General features: G+C 34.6%; 4 protein-coding genes across 9 annotated transcripts in view; all 4 read right to left on the bottom strand.

Moving 5' to 3' along the window:
• Positions 1–4,028: 4,028 nt before the first annotated feature.
• On the bottom strand, positions 4,029–17,945 carry LOC113646070. Of its 6 annotated transcripts, none has more exons than XM_047802155.1 (6): positions 17,305–17,945; positions 14,355–14,735; positions 14,085–14,168; positions 5,206–5,295; positions 5,089–5,126; positions 4,029–4,793 (listed from the first exon to the last, which is right to left on the bottom strand). In XM_047802155.1, the coding sequence occupies exons 1-6, from the start codon at positions 17,345–17,347 to the stop codon at positions 4,644–4,646; spliced, it is 786 nt and encodes a 261-aa protein (XP_047658111.1). In that variant the 5' UTR covers positions 17,348–17,945; the 3' UTR covers positions 4,029–4,643. The 6 variants fall into 6 exon arrangements, with proteins under 6 accessions (XP_047658111.1, XP_047658110.1, XP_047658108.1 ...); XM_047802154.1 differs by having other exon boundaries at positions 14,355–14,744; positions 17,305–17,944; XM_047802152.1 differs by lacking the exons at positions 14,085–14,168; positions 14,355–14,735 and adding exons at positions 5,381–5,497; positions 5,684–6,067 and having other exon boundaries at positions 5,089–5,108; positions 17,305–17,928.
• Positions 17,946–18,130: 185 nt separating this feature from the next.
• On the bottom strand, positions 18,131–19,752 carry LOC125139155. The gene is made up of 6 exons (XM_047802159.1): positions 19,645–19,752; positions 19,108–19,473; positions 18,864–18,974; positions 18,687–18,776; positions 18,586–18,608; positions 18,131–18,406 (listed from the first exon to the last, which is right to left on the bottom strand). The coding sequence occupies exons 1-6, from the start codon at positions 19,745–19,747 to the stop codon at positions 18,305–18,307; spliced, it is 795 nt and encodes a 264-aa protein (XP_047658115.1). The 5' UTR covers positions 19,748–19,752; the 3' UTR covers positions 18,131–18,304.
• Positions 19,753–21,346: 1,594 nt separating this feature from the next.
• LOC125138362 lies at positions 21,347–23,344 on the bottom strand. The gene is made up of 6 exons (XM_047802171.1): positions 23,302–23,344; positions 22,704–23,084; positions 22,402–22,518; positions 22,236–22,316; positions 22,105–22,142; positions 21,347–21,768 (listed from the first exon to the last, which is right to left on the bottom strand). Exons 1-6 carry the CDS (start codon positions 23,342–23,344, stop codon positions 21,631–21,633), a joined length of 798 nt encoding a protein of 265 aa, XP_047658127.1. The 3' UTR covers positions 21,347–21,630.
• Positions 23,345–24,642: 1,298 nt separating this feature from the next.
• LOC113646068 overlaps positions 24,643–25,055 on the bottom strand; it is a 47,633-nt gene continuing 47,220 nt past the window's right edge. Inside the window, exons 4-6 of the mRNA XM_047802162.1 lie at positions 25,054–25,055; positions 24,955–24,974; positions 24,643–24,782 (exon numbers count right to left, since the gene is read on the bottom strand). The exon at positions 25,054–25,055 is cut by the window's right edge and continues 88 nt beyond it. Coding sequence (XP_047658118.1) covers positions 24,681–24,782; positions 24,955–24,974; positions 25,054–25,055 — 124 coding nt within the window. The 3' untranslated portion in view covers positions 24,643–24,680. The remainder of the gene's footprint in view (positions 24,783–24,954; positions 24,975–25,053) is intronic.

Genomic DNA, 25,055 nt, shown 5'->3' with positions numbered 1-25,055 from the left:
TTGAGAATGTTGATGAAGAATAAAACGTTACAACATTTAATCAGTCCCATCATTCGTTTCAGTAGAAATCCTACCTTTCATTTGTACATGAGTTCCATCAGTAGACACGAGCGCACAGTAATATGTGGCTTCATCACACAGGGTGGTGTTTAAAATGGTCAAATTGAAGCAGTGTCCAAACCTTTTAATTTGAAAACGAGAATTTTGGAATTCTTTGTAAAACTTTTCTCAGGCAGTGTTAAATAATCTGACTATAACCTGAGGCTGTTTTGTGTTTTGTTGCTTAAACCAGATAATGTCTCCGTTTTCTGTTCCTAAAACACAACACTGTAGAGTAGCCGAGGCTCCGATATTCACACTGAGCTTTTCTTCAGCCTGATAAACATCTGGATTCGGGGGGGATTCTGTAGTAACACAACGTTTATCAGACTCGACTGTATCTAAAATAAATAATGCAATAATTAGGTAAAGAAAACAACAAATAAAATTAACATAACATTTTAGACATTTTCCAAAGATTAGTGTTAACTAGCAGCAGTAATTAGTTTTAGACTTATAATTCATCCTAATGAGCTAATAAACAGAACAAAATAAAAAAAAAATACTCACACATTGTTCTAAAGAGCAGAACTGAAATCCAGAATCGAGTCATTTTATGTTTCCTTTATATCTCATTTCTCAGCAGATTATGAATCTGACACATGGAAGGATGTAATTTATACTCCAGCTGGTCTGTAATAAACACGCCCCAAAATATACCATGTGATTTGGTCTATTTATAATAAATGGAAATAAAGCAAACCACACAGAGTTTTTACACAACCACAGCTCACCTGCTTCAGCTAAAGTGGTTTGTGTGTCTTCTTACATCTAACAGAAAACATGAGAAGTTTAGTTCAAGTCCATCATCATTTTTGAGAGTTGAAAGTTTTATTTATTTATTTAAAAAAAATAAAATAAATCTTGAATAGTCAAATGTACTAATTCACTAAAAAATTACCTTTGTGGTTACACACACACACACACACACACACACACACACACACACACACACACACACACACACAAACACACACACATACAAACAAACAAACACACACATATACACATACACACACACACACAAACAAACAAACACATACACATACACAAAAACACATACACAAACATACACACAAACAAACACACACACATATACACATACACAACAACACATACACACACACACACACACACACACACACACACACACACACACACACACACACACAAACAAACACATACACAGACACACACAAACAAACATACACACACACAAACACAAAATCACACACACATACACACACAAAGATACAAACAAACAAAACACGTATACACACACAACATACACACACATACACACAATCACACACACACACACACACACAAACACACATAAAAACTGACACACAAACACACACACACACAGACACACACAAACACACAGACAAACACACACACACAAACACACGCACAAAAACACACACACAAAAACACACACAAGTAAATACACACAAACACACGCACAGATACAAACACACACAAACACAGATACACACAGCCAAACACACACACCCACATACACACACTCAAAAACAAACACAAACAAACAAAACAAACAGAAACACACAAACACACACACATATACACATACACAAAAATACATACACACACATACACATACAAACACACACAAACACACACAAAAACAAGTATACACACACAAACACACACACATACACACACACAAACACAAAAACACACACACACTCACGCACACACACAAACACACACACACACATACACACACTCACACACAAACACACACGCACAAAACACGCACACACACAAATAAACACACACACATACACACAAACAAACACACACACACACACACAGACACACACACAAACACACACATACATACACAAACACACACACATACACAAACACACACAATCACACACACACAAACACACATACAAACTGAAACACAAACACACGCACACAAACACACATAGAAACACACACACACACACACAAAAACACACACACAAGCAAATACACACAAACACACGCACAGATACAAACACACACAAACACAGATACACACACACAAACTCACACACACATACACACACTCAAAAACAAACACAAACAAACAAAACAAACAGAAACACATAAACACACACACACACATACACACAAACAAACAAACACATACACATACACAAAAACACATACACACATACACACAAACAAACACACACACATATACACATACACACACAAACACATACACACACAAAAACATACACACACATACACAAACACACACATACACAAACACACACATACACAAACACATATACACATACACAAACACACACACAAAAACACACACAAACACAAAAACACACTCACGTACACACACAAACACACACACTCACACACACACACACATACACACACACAAACACTCACACAAACACGCACACACACTCACACACGCACAAAACACACACAAAACACGCACACACACAAACAAACACACACACATACACACTCACACACGCACAAAACACACACAATCACACATACAAACACACACGCACAAACACACACACAACCACGTATACACACACAAACAAACACACACACACACACATACACACAAAAACAAACACAAAAAGACACACACACTCACGCACACACACAAACACACACACTCACACACACACACACACACATAAACACACAGACACACACACACAAACACACACATACACATACACACAATCAAACACACATATACACACAAACACACATACACACAAAAACACACATAAACACACACACAAACACATACACACACACAAACACACACATACACACACAATCACACTCACAAACACACACACAAACACACACATACACACACAATCACACACGCATACACACACACACAAACACACACACAAACATGTATACACACAAACAAACACACAAACACGTATACACACAAACAAACACACACATACACACACACAATCACACATACAAACTGAAACACAAATACACACAAAAACACACACACAAGCAAATACACACATAAACACACGCACAGATACACACACAAACACACACACACACACAAATACACACACAAACATACACACACAAACACACACACACACACACAATCGCACACACATACACACACACAAAGTTACAAACACACACACAAACACGTATACTCACACAACAAACACACACATACACATACACACAATCACACACACACACACATACAAACTGAAACACAAACACACACACAGACACACACACACACACACACACAAAAACACACACACAAGCAAGTACACACAAACACACGCACAGATACAAACACACACAAACACAGATACACACACACAAACACACACACACACATACACACACACACACACACACACACACACACACAAACACACACACACACACACACACACACAAACTCACTGTTCAAAGCTATTTTGTGTATATATTCTTTAGTGTTTTGTCTGTTTGCACAGTTTGCACTGTTTGCACTGTTTGCACTGTTTGCACTAGGTTACACACGATGCACTTCATGTGGCTAGTAAATCTTACTTTAAGTCCTTAAATCTGGGATGTTCTTTGTAGCTCCATAGTCCTAGAGAAACGTCACATTTCATGATGTACTGCAGCAGCTATATATGCTTTATATGACAATAAAAGCTTCTTGTCTTGTCTTGACTTGACCCGATGCTGCTGCTCTGTAGGCTAAATCTCCATTCCTTTTGATTGAAGGTTTGTGATGTAGGTGGCGCTGCAGTGAAACTGGAGACAGGATGTCTGAGCAGCCCAGTGTACAGCTTCTCCAGCACAGTCCTAACCACACCACAGAGACTTTTGCCTGCTAGCATGTGATAAGAGACACTGCAGCATTTAAGCCACAACCAACAGACTCACTAACAGCTTCTTTATTAGTCATGAAAAAGTCATAGACCTTCAGGGCTCAGATGGGTTAATAAAACAAGCCCCGCCCCCTGTTACTATAAAGATCACATAGCTTTACATAGCGTTGAATCCGACACACTTCCTGTTTTGTTACATACATTTTATATCAACACTTTTTTATTTAATTGCTTGTACATTTATATTTTTTTATTCAAAGTCCAGAGTCATACAGATCATACAATAAAATCAACACAAAGCACAACACTGTCGTCATATAAAAGAGTTTTACAAAGTTCTCTGTCTTTTAGGTTATTAACAGGAAACAGAAAAAAAGACTAATATTTAATATGTGCAAATTTATTTAATATGTATAATTACAAGCTTAATGTATACAGAATTAAAATAATCAAATGAATTAATTTATTACTGTATACAGCAATTTTGCTGCTATATATAGACTTTACTGACTCATACTGAGTTTTAAATATTTAAAATATTTAATAATCTTGTTGTAATTAGACTTTTAAAATGAAAAACAAATAAATTTCCATGTAGTCAAGATATTTAATTTGCTAAAACATGATCACTGTTTTTCTCGTGAGTTTCACTGTGTTATGAATCATCTACGTTATATCTTCTATCTTATATCTTACAGTTGTATTCACACTCGAGTACACACACTCATCTGATGATCCAGTTTTTCTTTCTGCAGCTTTGACTTTCTTCTTGGAGAATTTCAAAGCTGCGTAATTCAGTGTTTCAGCTTCAGTTTCCTGATAAATATAAAAAACATAAATAAAAAATCCACAGTACACAATAAACTAAACAGTCTGTGGTGTCAAGATAAAAGTTTGGGATTGTTGTGTAAAGCTGATCAAACTGACTGTATGAATTATATCTAGAACATCAAGGAGGAAAAATATCTGAATGTAGAGACATTTTACAAGTAAAAAAATTAGAAATGAGACTCATCATAAATAAAGCAGACACAGCGATATCTACAGAAAGAACAGAATGATCTGTAGAGTATATAATAGTGAAAAGATCAGTATTTATTTGTACACATACCTGCATTGTTCCTGGAGAATCTTCAATAGAAGCGTTTACTATGAATTCAGAAACACACCAATTATTTTAATAAAAATAAAAAAACTCTAATTATTATCTGATGACAAAAACACTTACTTTTATCAGCTTTTCTTCTCCTCAGTATGTAATAAGTGAGACAGAAGATCAGAAGTGCGCACAAACCCAAAGCCGATCCCAAACCGATCACTGTCCGATGTAGAGATCTGATCATTTCTGATTCTGTTATTTCACCACATTATATTTAGATTAGTACAAAACACTGACATCTCACCTGTGTTGTGTTGTGTGTTGGTTTTAGTGTTGTTTCCATGCAGTGTTGGTTCACACACCACTGAATTATCACACAGAGCTGCTTTAGATGTTTCTGATGCAATAGTAACATGATCACCTATAAACATTGATCAGGATTCACTTAGTAAAAGTCTGTAACTCAGTGTTGTTGAAGAAAACACAGTTAACATTTCACTACTTCACTATTATTTATCTTCCAGGTTGAACATGTTGACAGTCATTAGGAAAATATCACTACATTAAACCAGGAGCTTAAACATTCAGAATCAACTCAGAATCCTACCTTTAATTTGTAAATAGGTTCCATCTCCAAACACAATGCTTGGTGTAATCACTGCACAGTAGTACATGGCTTCATCAGACTCAGTGATGTTTAAAATTATAATATTGAAGCAGTTTGAAGATCTTTCTATTTGAAAACGAGACTTTTGGAATCCAGTGTGAAAAATTTCTCTATTGCTTTTATACACTGTGACTATATTCTGAGGTTTTTTTTTGTTTGGTTGTTTAAACAATTCTATTATTCCAACTACATTCGGAGAATCATAACAACACCGTAGAGTCACAGAATCTCCGATATTCACACTGAGCTCTTTATCAGGCTGATAAACTGGTGGCTTTGTGACAGATTGTGCAGTAACCCAGTGTCTACCAGGATGGACTGTATCTAAAAAAATCAGAGGTACATTGTTCAGGTCACGAAATCATTAGTAAACACCATATTATAGTGATGATATAGGAATTTGTCCACATACAACTTCATACATTATGTTTAGAGTAATTAGCTTGTAATACTATTTTTCAAAATACATCAAACTACATGGAGATAATTTACTCATATTACTTACACATGGTGCTGAAGATGAAAAGTAAAATCCAGAAACCGTTCATTGTTCATTTCTTATCAATTCTACAGTGTTTGTGTCTCATTTATTAACAGACTGTGAATGCACTTGATGCACGGTTTGATTTTATATTCATACTGCAGGCGGTCTGTATTGAGCATGCTCAGAATATGACATGTGATTGGTTGTATTTAAAAGAAATAGGCATGTAACACAATCATGTGGTATTCTGACCTGCCTACATCTACACCACATTTTTCCATATTTGTGTTTTGTTGTTGTTCAGAGATATCACAATATTGATGTTATGATCAAATGGAAAATGTGGTTTACTCGCACACACGTGTGTCTACACTTACATCTCTCTGTTGTGTGTTTTAACTGCTCACTGAATTCAGCTGTCAAAATTACATAAACGTAAATAATGTGAAACTGGTACACAAAGACTAGGCCCTAAACACCCCAGAGTCACCATCCTGGATGTAGGAGTGTCAGGGGGCTCTTCTGTATGGACACAAAGAACAAATATATCCTTAAAATCTGACCAAATTAATAAATAAATCTGCTCTTGTTGTGCTGAATTAAATTGGCTTAGACTTGCAAACTACTGACTTTGTGAATTGATGTGTTTCTTCTTTATTATCTGTTACTTGGGTTGGACAATAAAACGGAAACACTAGTTGATATATTGTAGTGTTGAAGGATTTTATGCTTCTACATGCTGACATCATGTCCAATCTTCACTGATTGCACTTTCTTCAACTATGAGCAGAGTATAAATGGGAGACGTATCAGAGTTCAAAAGACGACAAATTGTTAGCACATGTGTCATCCTTTCGGTGGCCAGTTGTCACTTATTTCACTTTCCATAGGTAAGAACAGTGTGTGAAGCATGAAACGGTTTGATTAATACACTAACAGACCCTACGCTATTACGAAACAATCTGTAAAAGCGCTTCACAAAAACATCGGATTAGGATCAAAATGAAGCATCTGAGTGTACTGTACATTCATATTGAAATTTCATAAATGTATAGCTTTTGTTCTGTCTGGAGGCCAACTGAAATGCAATGCCCAATGTTTTGAACAGTGTTTGACTGTGTGTGTGCATGTGTGTGTGTGTGTGTGTGTGTGTGTGTGTGTGTGTGTGTGTGTGTGTGTGTAGCATCATTTCCGTAGATCATATTCTGCCCTCTGCTAGGCAAAAGTGTGTGTGTGTGTGTGTGTGTGTGTGTGCGTGTGTGATTTGGGTGCGTGTGTTAGTAGACATTTTATGTGCAACACCTTCTAACAGTTGCAATTATGCAACACCTTCTAACAGACAAATTTGCTGCGGGCTCCGAAATCTGTACACGCTTCAACAAGCACTGTGCTGAGAGTTTTACTCCAGGAGAACACATGACCATAGATGAACAGCTGTTCCCTACCATGGTTTGTTGTCCATTCACACAGTATATCGCAACCAAGCCAGACAAATTTGGGATCAAGTTCTGTATGGCCACGGATTTGGAGACCAAATATGTCTGCAATGCATCTCCTTACTTGGGAAAGTACCCCAGTAGCCCAGGGTCCAGCTTGAGCAGTGAAGCACAAGCGATTTGCTACTGCACTGGACATTCCAACCCACACAGCGCCATCTTTTGCCGTCTGGCTCAGACATACCTTCCCAGTACCAAGGTGCATCTTCTGTGGAGGCATGTTGGGTTCTTGTTCCGTCTCAAAATTCACTATAATTCATTATAATTCATTGATGGCCAATGAAAATGAAATGACAACATTTTATTCTGTATGTGTACGAACATGTCAAAAGCCATGGACCATAACTTCACTCAGCTTATGACATTTGTCTACAAACATACATTGGAGACTGAAGTGTTTTAATTTTATTCATGTATTAGCAACTTTTCATTCTTTCCCAAGTAAGGGATGTCTCATACACACTCCTCCTCATGTTTCATACACACTCTTACTATTCCATGCACACTTCTCATGTCTCATACACACTCCTCATGTCTCATACACACTTTTCATGTCTCATACACACTCTTACTGTTCCATACACACTCCTCATGTCTCATACACACTCCTCATGTCTCATACACAATCTCACTGTTCCAAAAACACTCTTCATGTCTCATACATACTCTTACTGTTCCATACACACTACTCATGTCTCATACACGCTCTTACTATTCCATGCACACTCCTCATGTCTCATACACACTCTTCATGTCTCATACACACTCTTCATGTCTCATGCACACTCCTCATGTCTCATACACACTCTCACTGTTCCATAAACACTTCTCATGTCTCATAGACACTCCTCTGCTAGGCAAAGGCATATCAAAAGTGTGAAATATTTACAAATGTGTGGCCTTTTTTTTTCTGGAGGCCTAATGAAATGCAATGCCCAATTTGTATGTGTGTGTGTGTGTGTGTGTGTGTGTGTGTGTGTGTGTGTGTGTGTGTGTGTGTGCATGTGTGTGTGTGTAGTGTGTGAGTGTGTGTTTTGGGTGTTCATTGCTCTGAAAAAGGGCAAAAGTGTGACCTATTGCCCCACTAAATCTGGCCGGGTCAAATTGACTCGGGAGGACTTGAGAAGGAAAGTATTTATTTTACAAACACATAGTTCAATGAACATAGACAAAATTAATTTTACTTGCAAAGTTCATAATTTGGAACAATCCTGGTAAATTTCATGCAAATATGTGGAAGGAGACCCAAGTTATGACACACTAGCTTTGCTAAACCTGCGCAATTTTGCGTAAAATCCCTGGACCTCACACCTACCAGCACCCCTACAGCTCCATTGTTCTCCTCCTTTTGTTGTGCAAACGGCCCCATCGCCTGTGAGGCCTGGCTCATTTGCATTTGTTCACTCAGAGTAGCTCAGATCCAAGGCAGGCCAAACCTGTGTGTGTGACGGAAACCTTCAAGGCCTATCTATACAAAATAGTCTGTTTAATTTATATAAAAAAATTGTGTGCTAAGGTTTGTCATTGCCATAGGACATATCATATTTATACAACCCTTGTGCAGACCTGGGGTCTATTTGACTCATCTGGAAAGTTTAATGTGTCATAACGGGTTTCCTTCCACATATTTGCCTGAAATTTACCAAGATTGTTCCAAATTATGAACTTTGCAAGTAAAATTAATCTTGTCCTCCCAGGTCAATTTGACCCGGCCACATTTAGTGGGGCAATTGGTCACACTTTTGCCCTTTTCAGCGCAATGAACATACATACAGACACAAAAATGCACACATAAAATGTCCACTGACACACGCACCCAAAACACACACTCACACACCACACACACACACACACACACACACACACACACACACACACGCACACACGCACATACAAATTGGGCATTGCATCTCATTAAAAAGCTCAAAAAAAAAGCTACACATTTGTAAATATTTCACTTTCAAAATGCCTTTGCCAAGCAGAGGGCAAAATATGATCTGCCGAAACACACACACACACAAACACACACACACACACACACACACACAGATGTTGTGTTTTCATATTCAAATCATATTTGTTTTCTCTCTTTTATTCATGAATTTAGTTGCTTCAGTCAGCTTTGACCTGGAGATGTTTGACATACACCGGCCAGTGGTTATCCAAAATAATATTTAATAATTTTTGCTTATTTTACTTAAAATCATGGCATAATACCATGAGGTTTATTGTTTATAACTTAAATATAATAAAAAGCATAAGCGGTGTAAAGGAAGTTTTATTCACAATAAATTATGCCAAGTTTTTGAGTGGCGTGTGTGTGTGTGTGTGTGTGTGTGTGTGTGTAGCCCGTTTTTGGGTGATTAGATGGCATCTGGTAGGCAAAATAGACATAAGTGTAACACAGAATGGTGATCATTGTATAATTTTTACTTTATAAGCATTCAAGTCAATTTCACGTGGAAAAAAACAGGTTTTATTATTTACTGACATTATAAATGGTCAAAATGGTTTCAACACAATCTCCTGGCTTTCAAAGAGACATTGCCAAGAGATGGATTCATTTCAATTATGCAACACCTTCTAACAGACAAATTTGCTGTTCCCTACCATGGTTTGTTGTCCATTCAGACAGTATATCGCAACCAAGCCAGACAAATTTGGGATCAAGTTATGGATGGCCACGGATTTGGAGACCAAATATGTCTGCAATGCATCTCCTTACTTGGGAAAGTACCCCAGTCGCCCAGGGTCCAGCTTGCGCAGTGAAGCACGAGCGATTTGCTACTGCACTGGACATTCCAATGTCCTCCTCTACCCACACAGTGCCGTCTTTTATCGTCTGGCTCAGACAGGGCTTCCCAGTACCACGGTGCATCTTCTGTGGAGGCATGTTGTGTTCTTGTTCCGTCTCAAAATTCACTTTTGGTGTTATAATTCATTGATGGCCAATGAAAATGAAATTACATCATTTTATTCTGTATGTGTAAGAACATGTCAAAAGCCATGGACCATAACTTCACTCAGCTTATGACATTTGTCTACAAACATACGTTGGAGACTGAAGTGTTAGCAAGTTTTCATTTTATTCATGTATTAGCAACTTTTCATTCTTTCCCAAGTAAGGGATGTCTCATAAACACTCCTCTTCATGTCTCATACACACTCTTACTGTTCCATACACACTCCTCTGCTAGGCAAAGGCATAGCAAAAGTGTATCAAAAGGCATAATGAAATGCAATGCCCAATTTGTGTGTGTGTGTGTGTGCTTGTGTGTGTGTGGTGTGTGGTGTGTGAGTGTGTGTTTTGGGTGCGTGTGTTAGTGGACATTTTATGTGTGCATTTTTTTGTCTGTACAGGTATATATGTTCATTGCGCTGAAAAGGGTAAAAGTGTGACCAATTGCCCCATTAAATGTGCCCGGGTCAAATTGACCCGGGAGGACAAGATTAATTTTACTTGCAGAGTTCATAATTTGGAACAATCCTGGTAAATTTCAGGCAAATAGGTGGAAGGAAACCCAAGTTATGACACATTAAACTTTCCAGATGAGTCAAATAGACCCCAGGTCTGCACAAGGGTTGTATAAATATGATATGTACTATGGCAATGTCAAACCTTAGCACACAATTTTTTTATATAAATTAAACAGACTATTTTGTATAGATAGGCCTTGAAGGTTTCCGTCACAGACAGAGGTTTGGCCTGCCTTGGATCTGAGATACTCTGAGTGAACAAATGCAAATGAGCCAGGTCTCACAGGTGATGGGGCCGTTTGCACAACAAAAGCAGGGCTGAAGAACTGTGAAAATCTCAACAGGGGGAATCACACCTTGGGACCTGCACCAGAAAATAAAAAATCCAGTATTTCTAGTGTTAAACTTTCCAAATGAGTCAAATAGACCCCAGGTCTGCAGAAGGGATATATAAATATGATATGTACTATGGCAATGACAAACCTTAACACACACTTTTTTATATAAATAAAACAGACTATTTTGTATAGACAGGCCGTGAAGGTTTCCATGTCACACACAGAGGTTTGACCTGCCTTGGATCTGAGCTACTCTGAGTGAACAAATGCAAATGAGCCAGGCCTCACAGGTGATGGGGGTGTTTGCACAACAAAAGCAGGGATGAAGAACTGTGAAATCTCAACAGGGGGGGAATCACACCTCAGGACCCACACCAGAAAATAAAAAAGTCAGTAAATCTAGTGTTAACAGTGCAATATTCTTTAACAGCTGTATTCTTTAAGCACCTAATGTAACCTTACTCTGATAGCAAATCTTACTTACTATAGTTAACCTATATCTGTAATATTACTCCTCTCTGTTATTAGTGATAACTAACCCTTAATGTCCGAATTCGGAAGGAAAAACCAACTTACCGGAGACGATGAGTGAGCGCTTGGCTGCTGATCCGTCATTTCGGCACCAGTGGTTTAAAAGAGGGCGGGGCGCATGTGCACTTCGTGGAATCGATTCATCTTCCCTCGGATAGTAATGCCTGTGAACGTGATGATCTATTTTTGACAGTTGTTTCGCAGACCGTTTTCGTGTGTGAAAAAGAGGTGTTGTGAAAACAAGTGTTGTGTGTGTAAACTGTCATAGTCATACATTTTGGAGTTGTATTTGAACAAACACACAAAATCTCGTATCTGTAAACTGTCGTGGCCATAGATTTTGGGATCCAACTCCGCAAAATTAAAATTTACACACAAATGCTTTGAATTATGTACGATTATTATTGACAGTGATTTTATTCCATATCTGTCTGTCTGTCTGTCTGTCTAGGAGGGAGAAAAAGGGGGTTGGGCAGAAATTAGAAAATAACATACAGTATCTCGAGCTGAATTGAATATCGCACTAATTGTTATGTGGTGTGGGGCCAGGGTGGGCCAAGCCTCTGATTGGGTGGCCAGGCCCACTCTGGCCCCCCCGTGGAGCCGGGCCTGCCCTGAACACATAACAATCAGCGTCATGGAATGTGGAAGTGTGTGAGTTCTGATTGGACACAAAGCCCAAATATAACCTCAACATTGTTAGACATTTTATTGTATTCTACTTTATTGAAATTTTATGTGACTAATTTTCTCTGAGCAGCTGATTATAAAATATACAGTTTTTTTTTACTTTCTGAGGTAAACATTATCAAAGATAAACATGTGATTGGATTTTTTAATACATCAAAAAACATGGTCAAAACAAAATAAAAGTGCAAAACCAAAAAGTATAAAAAGACGAATCAATTAATTGATTGATTGATTGATTGGTTGGTTAATTGATTTATTTATTAATTAATTTATTTGATTGTTTGTTTGCATGTTTGTTTTATTTCTTGGGATGTGGTGGCTCAGTGGTTGGACTACTGATCAGAAGGTTGTGAGTTTAAACTCCAGGTCCTCCAGGCCCTTAACTCTCAATATTCTTTAATCTTTATTTTTATATTCTAAAAAAGTCATCACTTCAGATGCTTGACATTTTTTCAAATTTATTAATTTCACATTTTACATATATTCAAAATATAAAAAACATCACTTTTTTGCAAATACATACATAAATACATTGATCATTTTTAATTGTTTGAAAGATATAACAACAACAACAACAACAACGATAATATTATTATTATTATTATTAATATTAATATTATTATAATCATGTTGCGATTCTACTCCTTTTTCTTCTTCTTCTTCTTCTTCTTCTTCTTCTTCTTCTTCTTCTCATAACTGATAATAATAATAATAATAATAATAATAATAATAATAATAATAATGTTATTATTATAATTAGTTATTTAATATATTACAGTTTCATATACATCACTTCGGAGAACACCAAATTGTCTGATAAGCAAAATTCACTTCTTTTCAATGCTGCATAAGTCAAAGGGTCGAAATGAGAATTCTAAAAAAAAAACAAAAAAAAAAACAAGATTCATTTATAAAATAAGTCTTAATTTGTACAGAGCAAGAGATCATATTAAAGTGAGATTATATTAAATATAAATAAGTAGCAGTACATGAATGTAGAAGAAGCAAATGCAGTAAAAGGATGTAGATTCATGACTATAATCTAAAACTTACCTTCCTACTTTCTGAAGAATTCACTATTAAAAGACAAAAAACCTGTTAGTCATTTTTACAGAACTGAAGATTATTATCTAATGACAAAACCACTTACTTTTATCAGCTTTTCTTCTCCTCAGTATGAAATAAGTGAGACAGAAAATCAGAAGTGCGCACAAACCCAAAGCCGATCCCAAACCGATCACTGTCCGATGTAGAGATCTGATCATTTCTGATTCTGTTATTTCACCACATTATATTTAGATTAGTACAAAACACTGACATCTCACCTGTGTTGTGTTGTGTGTTGGTGTTACTGTTGTTTCCATACAGTGTTGCTTTAGATGTTTCTGATGCAATAGTAACATGATCACCTATAAACATTGATCAGGATTCACTTAGTAAAAGTCTGTAACTCAGTGTTGTTGAAGAAAACAAAGTTGACATTTCACTACTACACTATTATTTATCTTCCAGGTTGAACATGTTAACAGTCATCAGGAAAATATCACTACATTAAACCAGGAGCTTAAACATTCAGAATCAACTCAGAATCCTACCTTTAATTTGTAAATAGGTTCCATCTCCAAACACAGTGGTAGGGAAATTGAGTGCACAGTAGTACATGGCTTCATCAGACTGAGTGACGTTTAAAATTGTGATATTGCAGAATTTTGAAGATCTTTTTATTCGAAAATGAGACTCTTGGAATCCAGTGTGAAAAGTTTTTTCAGAACTTTCATACACTGTGACTACAATCTGAGGTTTTTCTCTCTTTGGTTGCTTAAACCATGTAATCATTCCAATTACATTTTCAGAAATACAACACCGTAGAGTCGCAGAGTCTCCGATATTCACACTGAGCTCTTTATCAGGCTGATGAACTTGTGGCTTTGTTAGAGATTGTGCAGTAACCCAGTGTCTACCAGGATGGACTGTGTCTAGTGTGTCTAGAACAACAGACACTCTAATTAGTTAATGAATGTAATTCAGATATATATATATATATATATATATATATATATATATATATATATATATATACCGCTACAGTGTGATAAGAAATGAACCAAACTCAATTGACACTTAAGTTTTCATAAATATATACACACACAATATATATATATATATATATATATATATATATATATATATATACACACACAATATATATATATATATATATATATATATATACACATTCTTGAGATAAGGGGCAAAACATGTCCCACATCAAAATGGTACAATTTGCCTTAAAAAACAATAAATTCTTTCATTTAAAAAGGATTTAAAAGTTTGAAATGGAAGACTTGTGTATGTTTAGACCCTTAGTTTTGTATATATTTATGTTATTTCATAGTAATTTTATAAAATACCGGCACTGTACTATGAAAGCCCATGCAACTGAATTCGTCCTCTGTAGAGGTCACAGTATCAAACTGCAAAAAAAAGTGTTTCAAAATGCACAAAATGCACAAATATGAATATGAGGTTAATTGCATGGCTTAATAAAATAGCACAAAATACTTGAAGTGAACATTACATTATTTTATTCATTATCAACAGCCTTTCAAAATCTGTCATCAATTCATGTCAACTCCTTCAGATATTTTTCAAATTCGAAATAAATCAGTCATATTTTGGTCAGCTTTAACCCTGAGGACCCCCTTTGAATTTTGTCTGCTGATGGATGAGGCAGTTCAACACATGGCCTCGTAAGTTTTACATTTTTTTTAAATATTCAGCAAACAAGTTGAAATCCCTGTGGTTACAGCTTTTATGTGTCAACACTGTCTTCAAAGTAGGGATGAATTTAATCAAGAATTTTGAAATAAAATTTGGTATTTTGGTTTAGTTTAGTAGCAGCTGACCACTGAGGAAAATAAAAATGGCTACCATTTATTAGTCATGATTAAATTGAAAAAACACATTGTGTCGACATGTAAGCTGACGGAGTGGAAAAGTGCTCTTAAATATTTATTAAGTAACATACACTACTGTTCAAAACTAAAATGTTAACTATGATCTTAAAAATCATTTAATCTGAAGGTGTATGGTTAAATGCTTGAAATTACTTTTGTAGACAAAAATATACCTGTGCCAAACAGATTAATTTCTATTATTAGAAAACTAAAATTTTATTTTAAAATATTATTTTTGAAATAGATGACTTACACCGAATATTGAAGAAAAAACAGCCAGTAAGAGCCCAGATTAAATATGAACTCCTTCTATACTCTTTAAAATTCATCTTAAATTGAAAATTTAAGAAGCTTCTTGAAAAAATGACATGCGTACGGTTTTGCAATTTCTAGGTAAAGGGTGACTGCACTTCAGATGATAAAATATAACAGAGTTTTGATTTATTTTGGATACTTTTAGTTACCAACATAATTCTTACAGTTACATTTGTGTTATGCCGTAGTTTGGACAAGTTTATTATTTATCTGTAATATGGAAAAATATATAAATAAGGAACAAGTGAGAGACCCTAAACTTTTGAATGGTAGCTACATAACATGATATTATGATCTAAGTATACATGTTTGACTTAAAATATCTTAATATATTTAAAATACATTAATATATTTAAAATATATAAAGGATTTACAGTTTACAGTTTAATTCGAATATAGATGAGCAATAGAGGAGCTCCAGATACAGTACATTTGCTTTTTTCTTTTGATACCAGGAACATTTTGACATCTTCATGTGTGCCTTAAAGATCCTGTCACCAGGTACTCTTTGTTTGAAGTTTGATACCCTTTCCCTTGATACTCTCTCTCTTTTCCGTGTTAAAACTAGGTAATCTTTAATCAGTTTAATTCTCGATTAGTTTGTCAACACCGTCAATTGTGTGTCAACACTGTAAGATGGAGATTTTTTATTTTTACAAAAAAAATTTGTTTCTTTTGTTCAATTGAGTGTGTTCATACATTAAAACACCAATTTATCTACATGCATCAGTGTCTTGTGTGCAGAAAACCATTGATTGTATATATTAAAAATGAAAAAAATTGTAAACTAAATGAAGGTAATTTAAAATGGCTAATTCCAAAACAATGTAAAATAATATTAAAAGTGTATACAATACAATTTATCACTTAACCTTGCTAAAGCACACAATTTCTGCACACTTAAAGACTTTACAGTGTTGTTGAATTGATCAAACACACAAAAAAACGTATTTTTATGTGTCAGACGGAGTTGACAAATGTCAACTTACTAAGAGAGTAAATGTACATTTTTATAAAAAATGGTTGAATAAAAAACCTGTTCCTTTTCATGGTATGATAGATGAGACCCGTGTTTATGAGGATATCCAGTTCAAATTACTGTAGGATCGATTTTTTGTTTGTCACTTTTCAGAAGTACTTTTGTCCCTTATCTCAAGAATCTGTGATATATATATATATATATATATATATATATATATATATATATATATATATATATATATATATATATATATATAAACAATAATTGTAATAATTTGCTCATATTACTTACACATGGTGCTGAAGATGAAAAGTAAAATCCAGAAACTGCTCATTGTTCATTTCTTATCAATTCTACTATGTTTGTGAATGTGAATGCATTTGAAGCATGGTTTAATATTCTATTCATACTACAGGAAGTCTGTACTGAGCATGCTCAGAATATTACTTGTGATTGGTTGTATTTAAAAGAAAAGGGATGTAACACAATCATGTGGTATTCTGACCTGCCTACATCTACACTGCCTTTTTAATATGTGTGTTGTGTTGTTGTATAGAGATGTATGTTATAGATATGACAAAATGGACAATGTGGTTTACTCGTACACTCACGTGTGTCTACACTAACATCTCACTGTTGTGTGTTTTTACTGCTCACTAATATCATTACGTATAAATGAATGTTTATAAAGTAAACGTGTATAAACACTTTTACACAGATTTGACCGCGAACACATAACAGTCAGTATCCTGGAACCAGGAAGTGTGTTGAGTTCTGCTTGGACACGAAGCCCAAATATAACCTCCACATTGTTAGACATTTTATTTTATTCTACTCTATTGTAATTTTACTTAATTGTAATTCTACTCTAATTTCTATTGTATTTTATACATTTTAGCATTCATCTTGGTGACCAATTGTCTCTGAGCAGTTGATTATGAAATATATATCAAAAAAATATATATATTACTTTCTAAGGTAAACATTATCAACGATAAACGTATGAATGGAACTTTGAATACATTAAAGAAATACTGTGATGAAGTCAAAATAACGTAGAAGTGCAAAAAAATAGTAATAGTTAAAAGATTATTTTATTTATTTATTTGCTTGTTGGATTGTTTTATTTCTTGGGATGTAGTGGCTCAGTGGTTGGACTACTGATCATGAGTTTAAACCCCAGGTCTTAATAAAATTTTAATTTTTAATTTATTATTATTATTATTATTATTATTATTATTATTATTATTATTATTATTATTATTATTATTATTATCAGTTATTTAATATATTACAGTTTCATATACATCACTTCGGAGAACACCAAATTGTATGACAAGCAAAATTCACTTCTCTTCAATGCTGCATAAGTCAAAGTGTTGAAATGAGAATTCTAAAAAAAATTAAAAAAAAAAAACAAGATTCATTTATGAAATATGTCTTAAATTGTACAGAGCAACAGATCATATTAAAGTGAGATTATATTAAATATAAATTATAAGTAGATGTACATGAATGTAGAAGCAAATACAGTAAAAGGATGTAGATTCATGACTATAATCTAAAACTTACCTTCCTCCGAGCTGGAATATTCACTATTAAGAAGAAAAAGAAAACTATTAGTCATTTTTACAGAACTGAACTGATTATTATCTGATGACAGAAACACTTACGTTTATCACCTTTTCTTCTCTTCAGTATGAAATAAGTGAGACAGAAAATCAGAAGTGCGCACAAACCCAAAGCCGATCCCAAACCGATCACTGTCCGATGTAGAGATCTGATCATTAATCAATACCGTTATGAGCACAAGTATTTATTATGATTTATAAAGCTATAAGAAATGTTACCTGTGTCGTGTCGTGTGTCGGTGTTAGTGTTGTTTCCATGCGGTGTTGGTTCACACACCACTGAATGATCACACAGAGCTGCTTTAGATGTTTCAGCGTTAACACGCTCACCTAGAAACGTTTATCACGACACGTCACTAAAAACTAAACCTGAATATCGTTGAAGAATGTTGAGAATGTCGATGAAGAATAAAATGTTACAACATTTAATCAGTCCCATCATTCGTTTCAGTAGAAATCCTACCTTTCATTTGTACAGGAGTTCCATCAGTAGACACGAGCGCACAGTAATATGTGGCTTCATCACACAGGGTGGTGTTTAAAATGGTCAAATTGAAGCAGTGTCCAAACCTTTTAATTTGAAAACGAGAATTTTGGAATTCTTTGTAAAACTTTTCTCTGGCAGTGTTAAATAATCTGATTTTAACCTGAGGCTGTTTTGTGTTTTGTTGCTTAAACCAGATAATGTCTCCGTTTTCTGTTCCTAAAACACAACACTGTAGAGTAGCCGAGGCTCCGATGTTCACACTGAGCTTTTCTTCAGCCTGATAAACATCTGAATTTGGGGGGGATTCTGTAGTAACACAACGCTTATCAGACTCGACTGGATCTAAAATAAATAATGCAATAATTAGGTAAAGAAAACAACAAATAAAATTAACATAATATTTTAGACATTTTCCAAAGATTAGTGTTAGATTAACTAGCAGCAGTAATTAGTTTTAGACTTATAATTCATCCTAACGAGCTAATAAACAGAACAAAATAAAAAAATACTCACATATTGTCCAAAAGAGCAATCTGAACAAAACTGAAATCCAGAATCGAGACATTTTATGATTCCTTTTTATCTCATTTCTCAGCAGATTATGAATCTGACACATGGAAGGATGTAATTTATACTCCAGCTTGTCTGTAATAAACACGCCCCAAAATATACCATGTGATTTGGTCTATTTATAATAAATGGAAATAAAGCAAACCACACAGAGTTTTTACACAACCACAGCTCACCTGCTTCAGCTGAAGTGGTTTGTGTGTCTTCTTACATCTAACAGAAAACATGAGAAGTTTAGTTCAAGTCCATGATCATTTTTGAGAGTTGAAATTTTTATTTATTTATTAAAAAAAATAAAAAATCTTGAATAGTCTATTATTGTAGAAATGTCAGAAAGAAAAATGTACTAATTCACAAAAAATGACCTTTGTGGTTATACACACTCACACACACGCACGCACTCTCTCTCTCTCTCTCTCTCTCTCTCTCTCTCTCTCTCTCTCTCTCTCTCTCACACACACACACACACACATACACTCAAATACACACAAACACACACACATACACAAACACACGCAAACACATACACACAAACACACACACACACAAATACACACACACAAACACAATGGTCATAGCTATTTTGTGTATATATCCTGTAGTGTTTTGTATTGTCTGTTTGCACAGTTTGCACAGTTTGCACTGTTTGCACTGTTTGCACTAGGTTAGACACGATGCACTTTATGTGGCTAGTAAATCTTACTTTAAGTCCTTAAATCTGTGTTGTTCTGCGTAGCTCCATATTCCTAGAGCAACGTCACATTTCATTATGTACTGCGTCAGCTATATATGCTTTATATGACAATTAAAGCTTCTTGACTTGACTTGACTTGACTTGACCCGATGCTGCTGCTCTGTAGGCTAAATCTCCATTCCTTTTGATTGAAGGTTTGTGATGTAGGTGGCGCTGCAGTGAAACTGGAGACAGGATGTCTGAGCAGCCCAGTGTACAGCTTCTCCAGCACAGTCCTAACCACACCACAGAGACTTCTGCCTGCTAGCATGTGATAAGAGACATTGCAGCATTTAAGCCACAACCAACAGACTCACTAACAGCTTCTTTATTAGTCATGAAAAAGTCATAGACCTTCAGGGCTCAAAGGGGTTAATAAAACAAGCCCCGCCCCCTGTGAATATAAAGATCACATAGCTTTACATAGCGTTGAATCCGACACACTTCCTGTTTTGTAACACATTTTATATCAACACTATTTTATTTAATTGTTTGTACATTTATGTTGTCATCAGCAAAGTTCAGAGTCATACAGATCATACAATAAAATCAACACAAAGCACAACACTGTCGTCATATAAAAGAGTTTTACAAAGTTCTCTGTCTTTTAGGTTATTAACAGGAAACAGAAAAAAAACTTTAACATTTAATATGTCCAAATTTATTTAATATGTATAATTTTAAGCTTAAGGTAAACAGAATTAATATAATCAACCATGGCCCAATGGTTAGAGAGACTGACTCATAATCCTAAGGTTGGGGGGGGTCGAGTCTCGGGCGGGCCACGACTGAGGTGCCCTTGAGCAAGGCACCGAACCCCCCCCAACTGCTCTCCGGGCGTCACAGCATAAATGGCTGCCCACTGCTCCGGGTGTGTGTTCACGGTGTGTGTGTGTGTGTGTGTGTGTGTTCACGGCTGTGTGTGTGCACTTTGGATGGGTCAAATGCAGAGAACGAATTCTGAGTATGGGTCACCGTACTTAACCATATGTCACGTCACTTTCACTTATATAGACTTTACTGACTCATAATTAGTTTTAAATTAGGATAAAATATTTAATAATCTTGTTGTAATTAGACTTTTAAAATGAAAATCTGGAATAAATTTCCATGTAGTCAATATATTTAATTTGCTAAAACATGATCATTGTTTTTCTCGTGTGTTTCACTGTGTTATGAATCATCTACGTTATATCTTATATCTTATATCTTACAGTTGTATTCACACTCGAGTACACACACTCATCTGATGATCCAGTTTTTCTTTCTGCAGCTTTGACTTTCTTCTTGGAGAATTTTAGAGCTGCGTAATTCAGTATTTCAGCTTCAATTTCCTGATAAATATAAAAAACATAAGAAATCGAGCTCACAGTAATAAAAATACAATACGAGTAACTGCAAAATGCACAATAAACTACAATAAACTACACAGTCTGTGGTGTGAAGATAAAAGTTTGGGATTTTTGTGTAAATCTGATCAAACTGACTGTATAAATTATATCTGGAACATCAGGAGGAAAAATATCTGAATGTAGAGACATTTTACAAGTAGAAAAATTAGAAATGAGACTCATTATAAATAAAGCAGACACAGTGATATCTACAGAAAGAACAGAATGATCTGTAGAGTATATAATAGTGAAAAGATCAGTATTTATTTGTACACATACCTGCTTTGTTCCTGGAGAATCTTCAATAGAAGCATTTACTATGAATACAGAAACACACCAATTAGTGTTTTTAATATAAATAAAAATAACTCTATTTATTATCTGATGACAAAAACACTTACTTTTATCGCCTTTTCTTCTCCTCAGTATGAAATAAGTGAGACAGAAAATCAGAAGTGCGCACAAACCCAAAGCCGATCCCAAACCGATCACTGTCCGATGTAGAGATCTGATCATTTCTGATTCTGTTATTTCACCACATTATATTTAGATTAGTACAAAACACTGACATCTCACCTGTGTTGTGTTGTGTGTTGGTGTTAGTGTTGTTTCCATGCAGTGTTGGTTCACACACCACTGAATGATCACACAGAGCTGCTTTAGATGTTTCTGATGCAATAGTAACATGATCACCTATAAACATTGATCAGGATTCACTTAGTAAAAGTCTGTAACTCAGTGTTGTTGAAGAAAACACAGTTAACATTTCACTACTTCACTATTATTTATCTTCCAGGTTGAACATGTTAAAAGTCATCAGGAAAATATCACTACATTAAACCAGGAGCTTAAACATTCAGAGTCACTCAGAATCCTACCTTTAATTTGTAAATAAGTTCCATCTCCAAACACAAGCTTGTATATCGTCACTGCACAGTAGTACATGGCTTCATCAGACTGAGTGACGCTTAAAATTGTGATATTGCAGCAGTTTGAAGATCTTTCTATTCGAAAATGAGACTCTTGGAATCCAGTGTGAAAAGTTTCTCCAGCACTTATATACACTGTAACTACAATCTGAGGTTTTTCTCTCTTTGGTTGCTTAAACCATGTAATTATTCCAACTACATTTTCAGAAATACAACACTGTAGAGTCGCCGAGTCTCCGATATTCACACTGAGCTCTTTATCAGGCTGATAAACTGGTGGCTTTGTTGGAGATTGTGCAGTAACCCAGTGTCTACCAGGATGGACTGTGTCTAGAACAACAAACACTCTGATTAGTTAATAAATGTAATTCAGATATTATTTTATATATATAATAATATCAGAGTTATTATTATATATATAATAATAATAATAATAATAATATATATATATATATATATATATATATATATATATATATATATATATATATATATATATATATATATATATAAACAATGATTGTAATAATTTACTCATATTACTTACACATGGCGCTGAGGATCAAAAGTAAAATCCAGAAACTGCTCATTGTTCATTTCTTATCAATTCTACAGTGTTTGTGTCTCATTTATTAGAAGAATGTGAATGCACTTGAAGCACGGTTTGATTTTATATTCATACTACAGGAAGTCTGTACTGAGCACGTCCAGAATATGACATGTGATTGGTTGTATTTTAAATCAAAAGTGATGTAACACAATCATGTGGTATTCTGACCTGCCTACATCTACACAACATTTTTAATATGTGTGTTGTGTTGTTGTTCAGAGATATTATAATATTGATGATATGATCAAATGGAAAATGTGGTTTACTCATTCACTCACGTGTGTCTACACTAACGTCTCTCTGTTGTGTGTTTTTACTGCTCACTAAGTTCATTACGTATAAATGAATGTTTATAGAGTAAACGTGTATAAACACTTTTACACAGATTTGACCCTGAACACATAACATTCAGTGTCCTTGAACCAGGAAGTGTGTTGAGTTCTGATTGGATATGAAGCAAAATATAACCTCATGATTTTTAGACATTTTTGTTTTATTAAACTCTATTGTAATTTTACGTAATTGTAATTCTGATTATTGATTAATAAATATATATCAGAAATATATATTTTTGTACTTTCTGAGGTAAACATTATCAAATATAAATGTGTGAATGGAACTTTTAATACATCAAAATATTTAGTCAAAACAAAATAAAAGTGAAAAACCAAAAAGTAAATTCATAGTTTATATATTATTATATTTATTTATTTAGTTAGTTATTTGCTTATTTGTTTTATTTCTAGAGATGTAGTGGCTCAGAGGTTGAGCTACTGATCAGAAGGTTGTGAGTTTAAACTCCAGGTCCACCAAGTTGCCCCTCGTGGGCCCCTGAGCAAGGCCCTTAACTCTCAATATTCCTTAATCTTTATTTTTATATTCTATAAAAGTCATCACTTCAGATGTTTGAGATTTTTTTTCAAATTTATTAATTTCACATTTTTCATATATTCAAAATATAAAAAACTTCACTTTTCTGGAAATACATACATAAATACATTGATAATTTATAATCATTTGAAAGATACAACAACAACAACAACAACAACAACAATAATAATAATAATTATTATTGTAATCATGTTGAGATTATTCTTCTTCCACCTCTCCTTCTTCTTCTTCTTCTTCTTCTTCTTCTTCTTCTTCTTCTTCTTCTTCTAACTGATACTACTACTACTACTACTACTACTACTACTACTACTAATAATAATAATAATAATAATAATTATTATTATTATTATTATTATTATTATTATTATTAGTAGTAGTAGTAGTAGTAGTAGTAGTAGTAGTAGTAGTATCAGTTATTTAATATATTACAGTTTCATATACATCACTTCGGAGTACACCAAATTGTCTGACAAGTAAAATTCACTTCTCTGCAATGCTGCATAAGTCAAAGGGTCAAAATGTGATTTCTAAAAAAAAAAAAATAATAAATTCATTTATAAAAAATGTCTTAAATTGTACAGAGCAACAGATCATATTAAAGTGAGATTATATTAAATATAAATTATAAGTAGCAGTACATGAATGTAGAAGCAAATACAGTAAAAGGATGTAGATTCATGACTATAATCTAAAACTTACCTTCTTTTCTGAAGAATTCACTATTAAGAAGAAAAAAGAAAACTGTTAGTCATTTTTACAGAACTGAACTGATTATTATCTGATGACAAAAACACTTACTT

This window comes from Tachysurus fulvidraco, chromosome 17 (genome assembly GCF_022655615.1).
Source record: "Tachysurus fulvidraco isolate hzauxx_2018 chromosome 17, HZAU_PFXX_2.0, whole genome shotgun sequence".
NCBI lineage: Eukaryota > Metazoa > Chordata > Actinopteri > Siluriformes > Bagridae > Tachysurus > Tachysurus fulvidraco.
This window is presented reverse-complemented; position numbering and strand designations above follow the sequence as displayed.

What these genes read in the sequence shown, in the direction of transcription:
- LOC113646070 (XM_047802151.1), bottom strand. Translation starts at nt 17,347, where the DNA reads ATGAGCAGTTTCTGGATTTTACTTTTCATCTTCAGCACCATGT. An exon ending in CAACACACAACACAACACAG is followed by an intron (nt 5,296 to 5,380) that starts GTGAGATGTCAG and finishes TACATCGGACAG; the next exon opens with TGATCGGTTTGGGATCGGCT. An exon ending in ATTCTCCAGGAACAATGCAG is followed by an intron (nt 4,794 to 5,088) that starts GTATGTGTACAA and finishes TATATTTATCAG; the next exon opens with GAAACTGAAGCTGAAACACT.
- LOC125139155 (XM_047802159.1), bottom strand. Translation starts at nt 19,747, where the DNA reads ATGTGTCAGATTCATAATCTGCTGAGAAATGAGATAAAAAGGAATCAT. An exon ending in CGACACACGACACGACACAG is followed by an intron (nt 18,777 to 18,863) that starts GTAACATTTCTT and finishes TACATCGGACAG; the next exon opens with TGATCGGTTTGGGATCGGCT. An exon ending in GAGAAGAAAAGGTGATAAAC is followed by an intron (nt 18,609 to 18,686) that starts GTAAGTGTTTCT and finishes TCTTCTTAATAG; the next exon opens with TGAATATTCCAGCTCGGAGG.
- LOC125138362 (XM_047802171.1), bottom strand. Translation starts at nt 23,344, where the DNA reads ATGAGCAGTTTCTGGATTTTACTTTTGATCCTCAGCGCCATGT. An exon ending in TTTGATCCTCAGCGCCATGT is followed by an intron (nt 23,085 to 23,301) that starts GTAAGTAATATG and finishes TTGTTGTTCTAG; the next exon opens with ACACAGTCCATCCTGGTAGA. An exon ending in CATACTGAGGAGAAGAAAAG is followed by an intron (nt 22,143 to 22,235) that starts GCGATAAAAGTA and finishes CTGTATTCATAG; the next exon opens with TAAATGCTTCTATTGAAGAT.